At 37.7% G+C, this 16504-nt stretch overlaps 1 protein-coding gene across 6 annotated transcripts; it reads left to right on the forward strand.

Annotated features, from left to right (window-relative positions):
• The first annotated feature begins 1022 nt into the window (after positions 1–1022).
• On the forward strand, positions 1023–16108 carry cers3a (ceramide synthase 3a). 6 transcript variants are annotated; one of them, XM_008404943.1, is made up of 11 exons: positions 1023–1107; positions 3604–3783; positions 5277–5394; positions 6187–6305; positions 7513–7570; positions 8211–8261; positions 8773–8865; positions 9165–9293; positions 11049–11155; positions 14363–14516; positions 15494–16108. In XM_008404943.1, the coding sequence occupies exons 2-11, from the start codon at positions 3611–3613 to the stop codon at positions 15692–15694; spliced, it is 1203 nt and encodes a 400-aa protein (XP_008403165.1). In that variant the 5' UTR covers positions 1023–1107; positions 3604–3610; the 3' UTR covers positions 15695–16108. The 6 variants fall into 6 exon arrangements, with proteins under 6 accessions (XP_008403165.1, XP_008403164.1, XP_008403167.1 ...); XM_008404942.2 differs by lacking the exon at positions 1023–1107 and adding an exon at positions 2939–3035; XM_008404945.1 differs by lacking the exon at positions 1023–1107 and adding an exon at positions 3266–3283.
• The last annotated feature ends 396 nt before the right edge of the window (positions 16109–16504 follow it).

Consider the following 16504-nt stretch of genomic DNA (forward strand, 5'->3'; position numbering starts at 1 on the left):
TGGAGAACAAACAGCTTTATCTCTGGGAGAATACAAAGTGAGCACCTTTCAGAAAGTGATGCCTACTCCAGGTTACTTACTGTGTGTATTTGAGTTTACAAAGGTGATCAATGTTTTTAGAGATTAAGAAGAACATGACCATAAAAAGTATTTAAGTGTAGTTAGAAAAAGTTGAGGGAAAAAGAACTTTATGTTACAGAAAGAAACACAAAATGGACAGGTTTAAGAAACGGCTGCCTGGCTGAATGTTCCAGTTTACTTCCTGTCTGAAAACCTCTGCAAGTTTAATATCAACGTCTTTATTGGATGCTAATGAGACCATGCCCAAGGTTTTTTTTTTTTAATGGAGTGAAAATAGAAAACAATAGTTGTATCTCAGTGACCGATGCACAAAATAGACAAAGAGACTTGTGCCTGGCTTGAATGTTAAAGTACATTTACTATCTGAACACCTTTGTAAGTGTAACTCCTGTTTTTTAGGTGTCTGAACAGAGTGTAGAGCAAGTTAGAAAAACGGGAAAAAAAGAGTTTTGTCTGAATGCAAGATGCTTTAACGGTCGTGTCTGGAGGATCCTGCCTCGGTTCTGAGCTAGTCAACATTATGAGCACAATTAACAAACAGCCTATCCATTTGTGTAATTTTAGAAATACAAAAAATCTAAGAATACAATCCTGTAAATGTCTGTATCTAAAGTAAAATCTAATTTAATTCAGATCTTGTTTGCGTCTATTCTTTAGATGGCTCTTTTCTAAGGGAACCTGTTATTTTGTGAGTTATCAGAAACTTGGTAAAGGAACATTAAGATCTCCTCAAGGCAGTAAAACACCTGATGCTGTTTGTCAGCCTGCCTTTACTTCCTGGAGGGGAGGAAAAGACCTTCGCAGGTAATTGTAGCTGTGCTGGGCGTTACCAAAAAAACGTTATACAGAGACTAGCTGCTGGGAATCTGCATGTGTGTGTGTACGTGTGTGTGCGTGCGTGTGTTGGGGAGGGGTGCTATAAAGGGCTGTCCTGCCAACCTCCATTTCTCACAGCAAACACAAACAGCCACCTGGAGTATAAACAGCTGCCCTTACCTTCTGTGTTTGATGGCAGTTAGTGGATAGGTAAGTCTGTTTTACTTTGACCTTGATATGTTATTTTTAATCTGACCGTCACTCACTGTTTTGACTTTTTGCACTTTTTAAGTATGTGTAGCTCTGGTTGTAGAAACATTGAGCCCTGAAGGTTGCTGGACGACTCATTTATCTGTCCCAAAGTTTTGTGAAGTTTGTCCTATTGCTGTAAAAAGTCTGTCATTGGTCACTTTGGATAAATAAGATCTTTTTGTTTGAGACAAACAGGATGTTGATGTCTGGGTTTGTCCTGTGAGCTCAGAGCTGAAATCACTCCTGACAGGAGTTCCTCCTGATTCACTGGAGATAATATTGGCTGTGATACAGTGGAATTATTGCGCTTAATTATTTTTGGCTTCATTCATAACAGGTGTGGTTTAAGCAGAAATATACAATAATACTATTATGCAACAAAATATCTTATGCTTTAATTGTATATAAACTACAGTTTGAACCAAGCGAAAAATAAAAGGGGTCACAAATGAATGGCATGAAATAAGCTTCAGCTTCTTCCTCTTGAGTTTCAGGTTCAGTGGTTTGTTATGAATCAGTAGGAGCGGTGACACACTCCCTCACTGTGTGCTCAGCTTTGTTTGTCAGCTCAAAGCAAAATCAATAACGTGGGTTGCCTGGCTATGGTCTCCATTAATATTGCAGTAATTTATACATTTATGAGTGTGTGTGTGTTTTTATATAGGTGTGTGTGTGTAGTGAGAGTAGAACATAACCTGCTGTGTTCAACTTTGTTGCGTTATTGTATTATATTTCTATTTGTAACCTGCCAAAGCCCAGCAGATGAGAATTATCTTATGCTATAACACAGTACAGCACATCGGATTCTGACATGTTTGAGCACTGTCTGTTATTTAAATAAAGTTTATTATTCTTATTTTTTATTTCTTTATCATTAATTATTATTATTACCTCTTAGACAGGAAAATCTGAAGGGTGTGGTCTGCATCTATGTTTAGCCCCCTTTATTTTGTGGTACCCCTAAATAAACTCCAGTGTAATCAGTTGCCTCCAAACCTGACATTTTAAGTCCAAATACCTTCACATTCCTGTCAGATTTAAGTTGAAAATTTACTTTTTGAAAACCAAGGAGTTTTCTCTTGCTCAAAGTTATATTACTGTTTTGGACTTGAATCTTTCTGTGAAGGGAGCAAAAGATTAGTGTGATGACAAGGAGGCCAGGAAGCTCAAAGAATTGAAGCAGTTCATAAACCATAACTTGGAAAAAAAAAGTAGGTACTTAATCTATAAACATTTTACATTTTTAAGAAAAAATAAAACACAGAGGTTTATGGTTAACAAGACTTAGCAGAAAAACTAATAAGTTATGGTCAATGGCTGTTATTCACACTGCCACTCAGCGGCGCCATCAGCAGGTGAAGAGTCTTGCCCAAGGACACAATGATAGAGATAAACCAGGAACCTACAGAACAATCCCTACTTCCAACGTATCAACGTTGGGTTCATTATTTCTTTGTTGTCGTAATGTCTTAATTTTGGAAATCCTGTTGATGTCCCTGTACACGGTATGACATTGATGAAGAAAATGCAGGAAGTTTAATTATTAACCATGCACATGTTACACTGGCTGTTATTCAAAAAAACAGCAGAAAGGGAAAACTGACATTCCTGATGTTTTTGTTGGGATCCTACAAATAAGTCAGAGAACATTTCAGCTTCTGCTCCTTAACCAGGCTAAAGGCTACAGGTACCCAGTTAGCATGAGCTCACCCTTATCATCTGCACCTGTTTCAGGTTACTTTCAACCCGGGCTTTCTTTGTCAGCATTTGCCTTGTTTATTTTGCCCGCCCTGCTCTCTCTCTCTGTCTGTGGGTGAATGAGTCTATGACAGGGAGGGACGATTGTTAAAAAGGCGTGGATTTGAAACCAAGGGAGTGATGATTAGGTCAATATTTGTTTAGGAAATATGGCTGTATGTACAGGGAAATTGTCACATCTTTAAATGCACACTCCTTAGTGGAGGTTCTCTCTGGAACCTTATTTTTAGTATTCCACTTAGACCACAGGTGTCAAACTCCAGTCCTGGAGGGCCACTGCCCTGCAACTTTTAGATGTGTCTCTGCTGCACCACACCTGAATAGAATAATTAGGTCATTAGCAAGGCTCTGGAGAACTGATCTACACAAGAAGGAGGTAATTAAGCCATTTCATTCCAGTGTTTTGTAGGTGTGGCACATCTAAAAACTGCAGGATGGCAGCCCTTGAGGACTGGAGTTTGACACCCCTGACTTTGACCATAGGAATTAATAAGACACAATAAGAAATGACTGGACCCTGTCCACGTGTTTTCTCCAGGTTTCCTTTCCAAAACGCCACGATTGCTTAGTAGCAATATGTTTACCTCAGGAGTGAATTAGTGTGTACATAGGGAACTTGTATGATAACATTTTCTAATGAAGCTGTTCTTTTGTTTGTTGTCTCATCTTCATACCCTGTTTGCTTTCCCTGTTTAGAAAGGAGATGTTGGAGACTCTGTATCAGTGGTTCTGGTGGGACAAGCTGTGGCTGCCTGCTGAACTGTCCTGGGCCGACTTGGAAGACAGGGACGGTCGGGTCTATGCCAAAGCCTCACATCTCTATGTCACAGTCCCCTATGCCTTCAGCTTTTTACTGGTCAGATACCTGTTTGAAAGGTAAGAGTTCAAATGCAGATTACAATATGTGTTATGTACGGCACGCATTTTTTCTAAAATAATGAACAAGAACTTGAGTTTTAAAAGACTGACAGACTCTATACATTTATTAAGGACAATAGATAGTTTGCAAGAACAGAAAGGAATCACTCTTTTCATTCAACTGTTTTTGACATTTTATGCAGACAAAACTTTCCTCTTACGTGGTTCTGAGAAATATGAAATGTGGGTATGAGGTATGGTAGAGTGGGAGGGATACAAACTTCCAAAGAGCTGATGTACTTAAGTTGTTGTAAAGTGGCTAAAAAGAACTTTGTCCTTGTTTTTCCCACCTTGAGTAAAGAACAGACATCATCTCTGTGTTCTTGAGGATTTGGTGTTGGCCTTTAAAAAATAGTTCAGCTGTATAAAGTTAAGTGTAACGGATTGTAAATTGTTTGAAATAAATTGTGTAAATTATTCAGTGAATTTTGTAAATTATTTAATGTGAATTTTCAAATTGAGCAGATTGTTTATAGATGTTTGTGTGCTTTCATTGATTTATATTTAGTTTTGATTTAATGGCGCATATAGTTTTCCATGTTTTATTTTGGGCTTTATCGGGTGCCGTAGCCAATCAGGGCAGGTCTTATAAAATCTGGCAGCAATCAGTTTTACTGTGAATTGCTGGAAAACAACTGTCAACGAGATTCAAATGTCTGCATAAACAAAAGCAAATGATTTGCATTTCTCCAGTGAAAGCCGCGAGGTGCGTTTTGGTATTTTGTTTTGTTGTTTGCATTGTAAGCCCATGTTTTGTACTTTAATGTTTATATGTTTTTAGTTTTCTTGGTGATCTAGATCAAAAAGAAAATAAAAACGCTGAGAATCATCCGTTGAGGCTGTGCTGAATTTTGATCGGGGCTAAAATCTCAGAACTTACTGTAGGTTCTTAGAAAATAAGCCTGCATGTGTAAATAAAGTACAGTACAGCACAAATTCATTCCTATTTACCTTTTCACTTTGTCATGTTATAACCACACGCTTCAATTTATTGTAGTCAGGTTTTTAAAAAAATATTTGATCATACCCTTTTTAATATCAACATAGTAAGCCTAGTTTAATTACAATACCAATCAATGGGGAAAGTTGCCTAAGTTATTGTCTTTGAAGATACACACACTACTGATCAAGCATGTCAGGACGGTGAAAAGGAATGTCTCCTTTTTAACAAAAGCCATTGGCTCAGGCTTCATATGACAGAAACAACACAACAGAAATGCATCCAGATCCAGAAAGTACTTTCAATGGAAAGGAAACTAAATACATGAAAATAATAACGGCAATCGCTGCGTCTCTTTCAGGAGACACGCTGCGTCTCTTTCAGGAGACACGCTGAATCAGGAGTATTTCCACATACTTCTTCACTTGTGTGGAGCCACTGTTACAACGGCACGCTGAAATCCTTCTCCACTGACACAGCTCCTTCTGAATGTGTGTTTCATGTGATGCAGGTGGATAGCAACACCACTCGCAGTCGCTGCAGGAATCAGACATCGAGTCCATCTGAAAGTAGAACACAACCCAATCCTGGAGAACTACTACAGCACTCATAGTAAAAATCCACTTCAGGTAAAACGGTAAATTAAAAATGTACCAGCCAGCATCTGAAAGAGTTCATCTGTGAATATCGGTCAGAAATAGTGTTATGTTTAAAATAGAAGAGCAGCAATTGTGTTAACGTTTAAGACCAACAAAACTTTAACATGAAAAAACTCATTCAAAATCATTTTGACTAATTCTGTGAGCATGCAGGGCTTGGTGAGTTTGCATGATGTCCTTGTGAATGTGTTGGTTTTTTTTCTGGGTACTCTAGTTTCCTCACACAAATTAGGTTAGCTTGCAATGCTACTTGTGAATGATTGAGTCATTCACAGGAACGCCCACGTCATGCCTACAGGTTGCCGGGTATAGATCCAATGTTGTCTATGGAGATACAGTCCCTCTCATGTCATTGTTCTGCCTATAAACATTGTGGCTGTGGGGTTGGTGACTGAATTCCTAACTTTGAACTGGAAGACAACCAGTCTAGCAACTGGTGTCCTAATGAAACCTTGTTGCTTTGTTCAAAGCACTGAAGGTTTACAGTACAACAGCTTTCTTCTAGCCGGGCCCTTAAGGCCCCTGGGCTTCCACAGGCTGCAACTTTTTTAAGAGCTGTAGTGCAACTATGCAAATACACATTTGTGAAAACATAAATGATGTCACAGAAAATCCCTTAAAATGGGTCTAGACTCCGGGAAACTCAAACTAAAGTCTTTTTGAGATATTTCAGATTCCCAAATATAAACTGTTAACACAAAAATGATTGAGAACATGTTGCTTTTAAACATTTTTATTCAGCTTGTGTGTGTTTAATTTCAGGCTGACATTAATGGGTTGTCTAAGAAAAGCAGTTTGCCTGTCAGGCAAATTGAACGCTGGTTCCGAAGAAGACGGAGACAGGACCATCCTGGAGTCCTAAAGAAATTCAGAGAGGCCAGGTCACTACTCATTTTCTGTGTGTGTGTGTGTGTGTGTGTGTGTGTGAGGATGTCTGGATGCTTGTTTAAGAGGTAATATTAATCGGCTAAATAAATATAAATAAATGTTAGTGATTCAATAAAGCTAACATTGTGACATGCCCAGTGAGCAAAATATCTGATTCCCATGTTAAAGTTGTTGATGGACATAAAGTAAATGCCACATATAGCTAGTTTAGATTTATAATATTTCATCAATGTTTAGACCAAACTATATTGCCTGGTTTAAGTTGTCTAAACTTTAAACTTAACTGATAATTTCATAAGGTCTACATCATTTGCACTTTTTCCCTTTTGAGAATCACACAGACTGAGCATTTTTGATTAAATGCTACAAATTGAGTCTACAAGCTGAAATAGGACATTGTCTGAAGATTTAATACAATAAAATCTGCTGCAACAACCCAACTAAGTTACTGAAAAAATGTATGATGTACTATTCAAACACAAAACTTTATGAAAATCATTATTTTCTTAGAAATCGGTGTTTATTATTATTTTTCTGTGTTTCTGAATTTCTCGTGCATCACAAATGTTAGTTCATTTTGAAATAAAGCTCCCAGGGATTGGAGGAAGAGGGGAAATGTAATCTGCCGGTCCAATGTGTCGACCAGGACAAGAGCAAGATGAGGGACACCAGAAACGACAATGGAGCAAGCTGAAGGCCACGAACAAAACAACTTGGCCTTCATGATTCCATCCATATTGCATTGATTTAGCAAAAGGAGCCCAGACCGAGCACTGGGTGCAGATACTGTACAACAATACACCAACCTACTTTTCAAAAAGCCCAAAACTCTGCAATTAAAAAATACTTTTTTTTATTGTTCTGATGGAATATTCTAATTAGTAAGTGTATCTTAGATTTTGAAATAATCACCAAAATGAAGAGAAATTAATGTTCTTCATCCCATAGCACCTGGATTTATTTAATAGAAATACTTTGCTGTCTGATTCTGAAATAATACATGAGGTGCACACATTTAAGTCACTCAACAGTTCATAGTTCTGTCTATGCCAATTGTACCAAAATTATCTGTTACCTCATTGCTGTGGTGTCATCTTTGATTTTGTAAGTGTGCAGTTGTGTTTGTGATATTATTTCTTTAAATACTCATAAATTTGCTATGTAATTTGTGTGCATGCAATGTTTCTTCTGCTGCTGCAGTTGGAGGTTTGTCTTTTACCTGTCTGCGTTTATAGGAGGAATCGCAGCACTTTATAATGTAAGTATGAAACCCATTAAAGGGGCAGTATTATGTAAAATGACTTTTTTGAGAAACCCTGATACCCTTCATCATAAGTGTTGCTTTGACTCTTTAATGCAAGCATAAATACTTTAATCTCCATGACAACTACTCAGTTGTGCAAAACACCCCTTTGGCCCTAACGCCACCTTCGAGGCGCAGCTCCTCCTCAGAGCTGCAACTTCCAAGATTTTGAGCTTCCGCCTTTACAGAACAAACCTGCCCACTTCTCTCCCACTCAGCTCCTTCAGACTAGCCAGCAGCAATTAGCAAACACCTGGTGGAACTGCACATCTGCTGAGCTCATCATACAAATGACTTCTCAGCTGGTAAAAACGTCAACGTTAGATGAGAAATGTGGTGATAACTTCCTGAAGGCAGAGTTTTTAAAGAGACATAGGCCTAATTTCAAGGCGTTAAATTACACAGTTAAATTTCTTTTAAGTCATATTTGTTAAATTCACCATTTTTATAACAACTGAAGATGACAGTTTGCCAGTCTTGCACTATGTGGCTGTAAAATACACAATACTGCCCTGACAACTCAGTTTCAGCAGTTACTGCCAATTAGATTTTCATTAACTGACTAATTATGATTTTCTTTGTCTATATTTTACAGAAAGAGTGGCTGTATGACTCTAGACAAGTATGGACAGGTTATCCAAAGCAGGTTTGTTTATTTAATAAATGTTTTTACAGATAGCAACCAGAACTTTGACATGCCCAAAACAATTTAATTAAGCAAATATGAAACCAAGATTGATATCTATGTTAACATCTGTAATTCTTTCATATATGGTTTACAAAAAGTTAGTAGCAGCATGAATGTTGCAGGTTTGAATCCCAGCCTGTGCTCTTTCTGCATGTCACTTATATGTTCTAACTATCCATGGATAGTTATATGTTCTCTCTGGGTTCTCTCACTTCTTTTACAAACATGACTGTTAGGTTAAATGGTCTCTTGGTTTGAGTGTATGCATGTATGGTTAGATGTTCTGTGTCTGTGTTTCCCTCTGATGGTGACCTCACACAGAAAACTCCTCCCAAACCCCACCCACCCTTCGAAGATGAGAAGAAGTTATACTGAATGGAAATGAAATGGAGAGCACATTTATAAGGATTAATTCTTTTGTATGTATAAGTGTGTCCTGTTGTTTCATTTTGTCCATGTCTGTCCACAGTCCATGCTGGATTCTCAGTACTGGTATTACATCCTGGAGATGAGCTTTTATGGCTGTCTTCTCTGCAGCGTTGCTTTTGATGTCAAGAGAAAGGCGAGTCATGCACCTGAAAGATCAAAACGTCAATTTTGTTCCTCAGTTTCAGAATTCTATGTAAATTATGTGTAATTGCATGTTAAATACTGAAAGTTTTCATTTTTCTGATAGTTAGAAAGCTTTAAAATTTAGAGATAAAAATACTGTACTGGTTGAAATGAAAGCTTCCGTTGGCAGAAAATTAAAAATGTTCTCTGCACTCTCTGCTGAGAACCTTTATTTCTATTATTCATTGATATCCTTTCCTCTGTGTATTTTTGTGTTAAATGAAGGATATCATTTTGTTTGTAATTCAGGACTTCAAGGAGCAGATCATCCACCATTTGGCCACTCTAGTCCTTTTGTCATTTTCCTGGTGTGCAAATTTCATCCGAATGGGAACCCTGGTCATGCTGGTCCATGATGCTTCTGATATTTTACTGGAGGTCAGTGAGAAATACGGATCATAATTTCAGACACAATTATTGTTAAGCCATAGATTTTAGTCATAATGTGCTGTATTCATGCACTTTGAAATCTTTGCACAGTACATTGGTCCTGGATGAACTAACAGAATCCTATGTATCTTTGCTATTGAGGGATATAGTTTGTCTTGGTTCCTGCCCTGATCTAAGCTTTCATGACATCAGTTTCCTTCCTGAAACCCCTCCATGTTCTGGTGTTGGAGCTCAAGCTAAAGTGGGTTTGTGCAGTGCATTTGGTTTGGGATGAATAGATCCCAAATGATGGGATGAATAGATCCCAAACCAGCCTTGTGTAGTTTCAATCCTTCATGGCTGGAGATCCAACAGTTACACCAATTTAATCTCATTCTCTTTGTTTGTAAAACATGCTTACATGTTTGTACATTCATACCAAACTGAAGTCAAATCCCTTGTTTGTGTGCATATACTTTGCAAATTAAGGTGAATTTACTAGGTTACAGGACCAAAAGATGATCTGAAAGCAGCTTTAGAAAAACGGCACAGAAACAAGTAAGAAGGAATCAGAATTTTCAAATAAAACAAGACATACCTGCTAAAATGAGAAACTGAAGACTACTACACCAAATGAATCCATCAGATAAAGAAGCACATAACACTATGCTTACTGTCTCATGATGCCAGTATTGCATGCCAGTCTTTCACTACTGGTTCCTTTAGACCAGTGTTTCTCAAATTTTTTCAGGCTGAGGACCACATTTAACAAACAGTCACAGACCACCTAAGATGCAACCTGAAATAAAAGTTTTAGTCTCTTAACCCTTGCAAGATCTTAACATTTTGTTTACTCCCCTTGTCCTACGGGTCAAAAATGACCTGCCATAACAAAATCCCCAAAATAAACCAGCTTACTTGAATTTGAAATCTAAAATCTATTTTGCATGATGAAACAATTCATCAATTCAACTCAATTTAGTTAATTTTTCCTCATGTATTTTTTGCTATACAATACAAAAAGACGATCAGCAGTATTACACTTTTCATAACTGTCAATTTTCTTTAACACAGTAAAGGTTTATTATATGAAGTAAATACTTCATATATAAGTATATGAAGAACTAGATCCACGACATGGATCTAGTTCCCTAAAAGGGAAAAAGTGAAAAATGTGTAACTTTTTTTGTCAGCAGTTCATTCTTTTATATTTTTAGGAAGTGAATTACAAAAATACTTCACTCATAGCAAAAATGTGCTTGATTTTGTTGATAATTTTATGTTGAACATCATCATAAGAACATGTTAAACATTTTATATTCAACTTAGTCGTTGAACATATTCAACACCTATACAAGTATTTTATTGCTTTTATGTTGAAGCAATAACATTTGGAAGCATTTTATTGCTTCAACATAAAATGTTGAAGATGTTCAGTATAAGAACATCTTTAACATAAGACATTGAACATAAGATGTTGGAAACTGCAAAATGTTTTTAAGTCAGTTTTCCATTATACTTTTAACACAATCCTTTGGTGAGCTAGCTGTCGAGTCACACGTTTAGCTCATGTCACGGCAAATAAGCGGTCGTTTACGCACAGTTCCACGGACCACCAGTGGTCTGGAACTATAGTTTGAGAAAGAATGCTTTAGACAATAAATAGTTTCATTGCTGTTCGTTAAACTACACATGAGACATGCATTGGTATTAATTGTTTAAAACTCATGTCTTGTTTTGTTTTTTTCAAATTTTTTTTTTCAGTCTGCCAAATTATTCAACTACGCAAAATGGGAGAAAACCAGCCATGGTCTTTTTGTTGCTTTTGCCGTTGTGTTTATGGTAACACGACTGATCATCTTTCCTTTTTGGTAAGCTTTTCCAAGAGKTCCAATGTACAACTACAAAAATGATGCACATGATGTTTGCATGATTACGTAGAATAATATTTCATTTTCAATTTGATTTGCTCAAATCAAAATATATGTTCATGTGCAGAACGTGTATCACGATTCATGTTATTTTATGCTTTATATGTTTAAAAGGGCTGTACAGTAGCACAGTTGGTAGAGCTGTTGCCTTGCAGCAAGAAGGTCCTGGCTTCGATTCCGGCCCCGGTCTTTCTGCATGGAGTTTGCATGTTCTCCCTGTGCATGCGTGGGTTTTCTCCGGGTACTCCGGCTTCCTCCCACAGTCCAAAAACATGACTGTCAGGTTAATTGGTCTCTCTAAATTGTCCCTAGGTCTGAGTGTGTGTGTGCATGGTTGTCCTGTCTGTCTGTGTTGCCCTGCGACAGACTGGCGACCTGTCCAGAGTGTACACCGCCTCTCGCCCAGAACGTTAGCTGGCACCAGCAACCTTCCCGGCCCCACTAAGGGACAAGGGTGTACAGAAAATGGATGGATGTTTAAAAGTAAACTTTTTTTTTCAAATTAAAGTATTTTATTCTTTATACACAAACATACAGTGGTGGAGAAAGTACTCAAAAATGTTCTTAAGTAAAAGTACAAATACACAGACAAAAATGTACTCAAGTAAAAGTAAAACTACCACATTAACATTTGTACTTAAGTAAAAGTAAATAAGTACTGGCTTTTAAAAATACTTAAGTATTAAAAGTAAAAGTACTTGCTAATGCATTTAGAAATGTGCCATTTTAATGAACAATGCCACAGATAAAGTATGTTTTTATTGTGTTTACTCTGTAACATAGTTTAGACTTAGATATGTGATTCTATGCATCATAATTTCAGGGATGGAAACATCTTGTCTCCTGACCTAACATAGCATGAACTTCACTTTTTTTGCCACTAGTGGCATTTATTTTTAAAGAAATCCAACAGAAAGGGGATGGAAAGAAGGTGGGTGGGGGAGGACATGCAACCGAGGAGCCACATAGCAGAGTTGTAGTCAAGACCAGCACCCCGCGCTACATGACACAAAAAAATAAAGTTTTGCCTATCAAAATTGCTTCTCAAATTGATCTTAAAGATCCACATTCCTATAAAACACCTAGATATTAAATACTTAAAGCTGAAATAAATTTAATCAGTAAAGATCCGTCCAGAAGAATCGAATATCATATCAATGCAGACTTTGGTCACAGCGTTGTCCCATATTTGCGACACCTCGGTCACCACCTTCACACAATAAGTCAGTGACAACTTTTTTTTCATGGCAGATGCAACATGTCTCAGTCAGTACAGCTAGCTTTGCTAGCATCACGTCCACATAGCTTACCTTTCTTTAAGCTTTCCTTTGAAGCGATGCTAAAAGTTGGACGAAGTCCCCACCGTCTGTGAAAGCGAAGTGCTGCTTATTTTACATGTCGCCATATCTTATGATTTATGCAGCGCTATTATATTACTGAAGATTAGACAGACATCTTCTCCCAAAAACCACTGTGCATGTCTTGGAGCTCCGCGTGCGAGTAAAGGGGGAGGCATGGGTGACAACAGACATGCAAGTCACATTATGGACCTTACCAAGCTCCGCCCAGAAACGCCCCTCGAAAGTCCCACGTGACTACATGTCTCACATTAACAGCTTAGCTCCAATGTCGAAACATGGCATTTTTCGTTCTCTGCAGAGTATTTCGGAGTCATTAGTGTAGCATTTCTGCCGGATTTTTACAAAATATCAGCCACGACAATGGACAAGGGAACCAACAAGTTCATGTCATTTTTTTGGACCACATCAAGGTGTTTTAGCCACGCGTTGCCTCCAACATTGTGCGAGTCACAGTCGATGAGGAAAAACGGCAGATTCTCACACCCTCAGCATAAATATAGCCGTGGACAAGATCACTGATGCCTATTGTTCTCGCAAGGCTGAGTAAGTTGGACATTCATGGTTTAGAGGGTTCGAATGTGCTTAGGCCTGATACACGGTACTCGGTGCTAGCGTGGCTAACACGATTACAGTTTAGTAAAAGTTAGCGTGGCTAACACGATTACAGTTTAGTAAAAGCTAGCATGGCTAACACGATTACAGTTTAGTAAAAGCTAGCATGGCTAACACGATTACAGTTTAGTAAAAGTTAGCGTGGCTAACACGATTACAGTTTAGTAAAAAGTCTTTTCAGGTGAAATAAAATCTTTAATGTATGTCAGATACGGTACACATTGCATATTGATCTGTTCAGCTAATGTAAGACTGTGTAACAGACAGGCTTCAGGATGTAGAAGTTGTATCAGTACTGCCATTATGCTGTACTTGGCTAAAAGGTTTTCATAATGGATGTTTATTATTGACTTTCTTTTTTTCCTTCACTAAACACAAAGAAAGCAAAGCAATAATACTTACGCCAGCAGACACTTTGTTCTTATTGATCCTACAACGGTTGAGCAGCAAATGCGGTCGTGCAAAAGCTTTAATCCAAGCAAGGCTTTCCGTTTCAGATTTTGGAAATCTGTGAATTTTAGTTCCACAAACACAATCAGGATATCTGACATTGCCTGTACAGGTACCCCACTGACGGAGAACCATTTTTTTTCGAGTCCTGACGCAAAAACTTTCTGTCGGTCTGGTAGTCCACAATGTACATTAGCATGAGTTTGTGAGATGGTAAGGCACGTGATAGCTGCGCTGTGACGTAAAATAGGCATTAGCCAATGAAAGGCTGCCCCTGTGGTAAGGTCCAAAGCTCAACGCGACTTGGATGTAACGAGTAACGCGACAGTTTTGTAGAAATGTAGTGAAGTAAAAAGTACAGATACTTACTGTAAAATGTAGTGGAGTAAAAGTAGAAAGTACCCATTATTAAATCTACTTAAGTAAAGTAAAGATGCATAAAAATTGTACTTAAGTACAGTAACGAAGTACTTGTCCTTTGTTACTTCCCACCACTGCAAACAGCATAACACAACTCAGAGGTCCATACAAAAACATGTCAAACCAAAATTAGATGAATAAAATGCTGAGTGGCTTTATAGACCTTACAGACTCACCAAAAAATATCAGAATGTTAATAAGTACAGGATAAATAAGAGATTAATGCTGATCCAGTTCATGTGTTCTGTTTTCTAACTGTTCACACTGGGAGAAAACACTCACACCAGTTGTTGTTGTTCTTCAGGTTGATCCACTGTACCTGGGTCTACCCGGTTCATCACTACCCAGCCTATTTTGGCTACTACTTCTTCAATGTGATGCTTGTGGTTCTTCTCTTCCTTCACATATTTTGGGCCTACCTCATTTTCCGCATGATCAGGAAGTTTCTGTTTGGCACAGTAAGTTGTTCACAGTTTCTGTGAAAGTGTGCGTATGTGTGTGTTGGCGCATTGCGTCAACTCAAAATTTATCTCTGCTGATACGGTTGATGGAACACAGAAGTGCATAAATGCAGCTTTGGACTACATATGGTCAACAGTTATCAAAGTCTACTGCACAGCACCTAAAACCCAAAGGATTTGGACAAGAGCCACATCATATAAAGGTTGTGTAACTGAAAAGCAGTACTGCAGGGTTTCATCTAAAGGCGAAGGTGCCACTGTCCATTGACCATTGCACTGGCAATGTCAGACCTTCCATTTAATTTTTGGGGAAAAAAATACAAAAATAAACTTTGCAATTTAACTGCAAATGATTTGTAACTATCAAGATTTGTGGAAAACCGAGGCTCACTGTGAAGATATTACACCAAAATGATAGTATGGTAGCATATTGTGTTCACCAAAGATGGTTTATTTACGAGCCCATGGTACGGAATTTATTAACTCTGTTATTTATTTATTTAATTTTTGCTTGTTTTGTGTTACTAAAATTTAATCTTTTTTTATTATTGGTGCAATAATAAAACCAAATGTATGAGTTTTCTGTGCCTAGTTATAAAAGGATTATAAATAACCTAACAGTAGCTTTGTGAATCCTTACAGAATGGAGTCATAAAGTGTCAGGAGATTTATGGATCTAGGTCTACAAGAAGCTTAGTGTTTGACTGACCTATACATACCTGACTGACTGACCTATATATACGTATGGTATATAATAAGTTCATTATAAGTGTATATTTTCCCTATTTGTTTAAGATAAAAAACATACCAATAGAATCATAGTTGTATTTCCCTTCAGTAAATCTGGGGCAATTTCTTCTTCAGGTAAACCATTCCCCTCATTTAACTTTAGCCATTGGTCTCGCACCTTGAGGAACAGTGTTTCTAACTTTGAAAGTTTAATTTTTTTTCCCTTAAACTTTTCTGTGTCACAGCTAACAAGAGATGAGAGAAGTGACAATGAGGAGGAGGAAGAACAAGAGAGCAGCCAAACAGAGGATGGAGATGTTCAACAATACAAGCCCTTCAATGGACTGTCAAGAGATGCAGCCAGTGAGAAGAACGGATGCTTCGGTTTGTCTCCACCAGAGAACACCTGCTTATCAAGACTATGTCATGAGCTGGGCTCAGTGTAACCAGCAAACATGGAGATGTGACAAAAAGAGTAGAGCTGATGTGGAAAAACAAATCACAATTGATTGTATGTTTATCATTTTTACAGATACTGAAGTTAAAAAAAGCCTTACTTAATTGGCATAATGAGCAATGTGGGAAACAGAGATTTTTCCCTTGTGTTCTGTTGTTTCTTTTTATTTTGGTTAAGTTTCATAACTCATGAATACATAACCAGCTGACCTGCAACAATAACTGGAACATTTCCATGAGTTTTGTGATGCTGAGTTACTAATGTGGAGCAGGTCAATTTGCCTGGTTATGTCCCATTTGGTCTTCCTAATTCTGTTTAGTACACATGTACTTCATCATTGTGCATCAGTTTGTTTTTCTGGGTGCTAAATATGTTCATGAATTTAACACCATGATCTCATGAAGACTTTATCTCATTTCTACTGACTGTGTTTCTGAACCCTGGTTAAGCCAGTGGATTCTGGATTGTCAGAACATAAAATTAGATATGAAACCACTGAAACTGCAAATGTACAAAATGGCAAAGAACAAAATACCCAGGATGTATGGAAAGACTGCATTCTATACTAATGGTCACATTTTACAGTTTTCTCAGTGACTGTTTAAAAATGAAATAATTACTTTTTAAAACCTACAATCAAAAAGTGCATGTATAATGGTTTGTTTTGGTGGTTCATGTGGAGTAACAGCTGTGGTTTTCTCTCATCTGTCATCCATCCATCCATCCATCATCTTACATGCGTATCCCTAGTGGTGTGGTGAGGGGTGCTGGTGCCCATCTCCAGAGGTCAAGAGACATG

The sequence above is a fragment of the Poecilia reticulata genome, linkage group LG3 (assembly GCF_000633615.1).
Source record: "Poecilia reticulata strain Guanapo linkage group LG3, Guppy_female_1.0+MT, whole genome shotgun sequence".
NCBI classification, from domain to species: Eukaryota; Metazoa; Chordata; class Actinopteri; order Cyprinodontiformes; family Poeciliidae; genus Poecilia; species Poecilia reticulata.

Excerpts from the sequence above, each read along its gene's own strand:
- cers3a (XM_008404941.1), top strand. The coding sequence starts at position 3,414 with ATGACTGGACCCTGTCCACGTGTTTTCTCCAG. Across the intron at positions 7,571-8,210 it reads GAATCGCAGCACTTTATAAT|AAAGAGTGGCTGTATGACTC; the intron begins GTAAGTATGAAA and ends TATATTTTACAG. Across the intron at positions 8,262-8,772 it reads GGACAGGTTATCCAAAGCAG|TCCATGCTGGATTCTCAGTA; the intron begins GTTTGTTTATTT and ends GTCTGTCCACAG.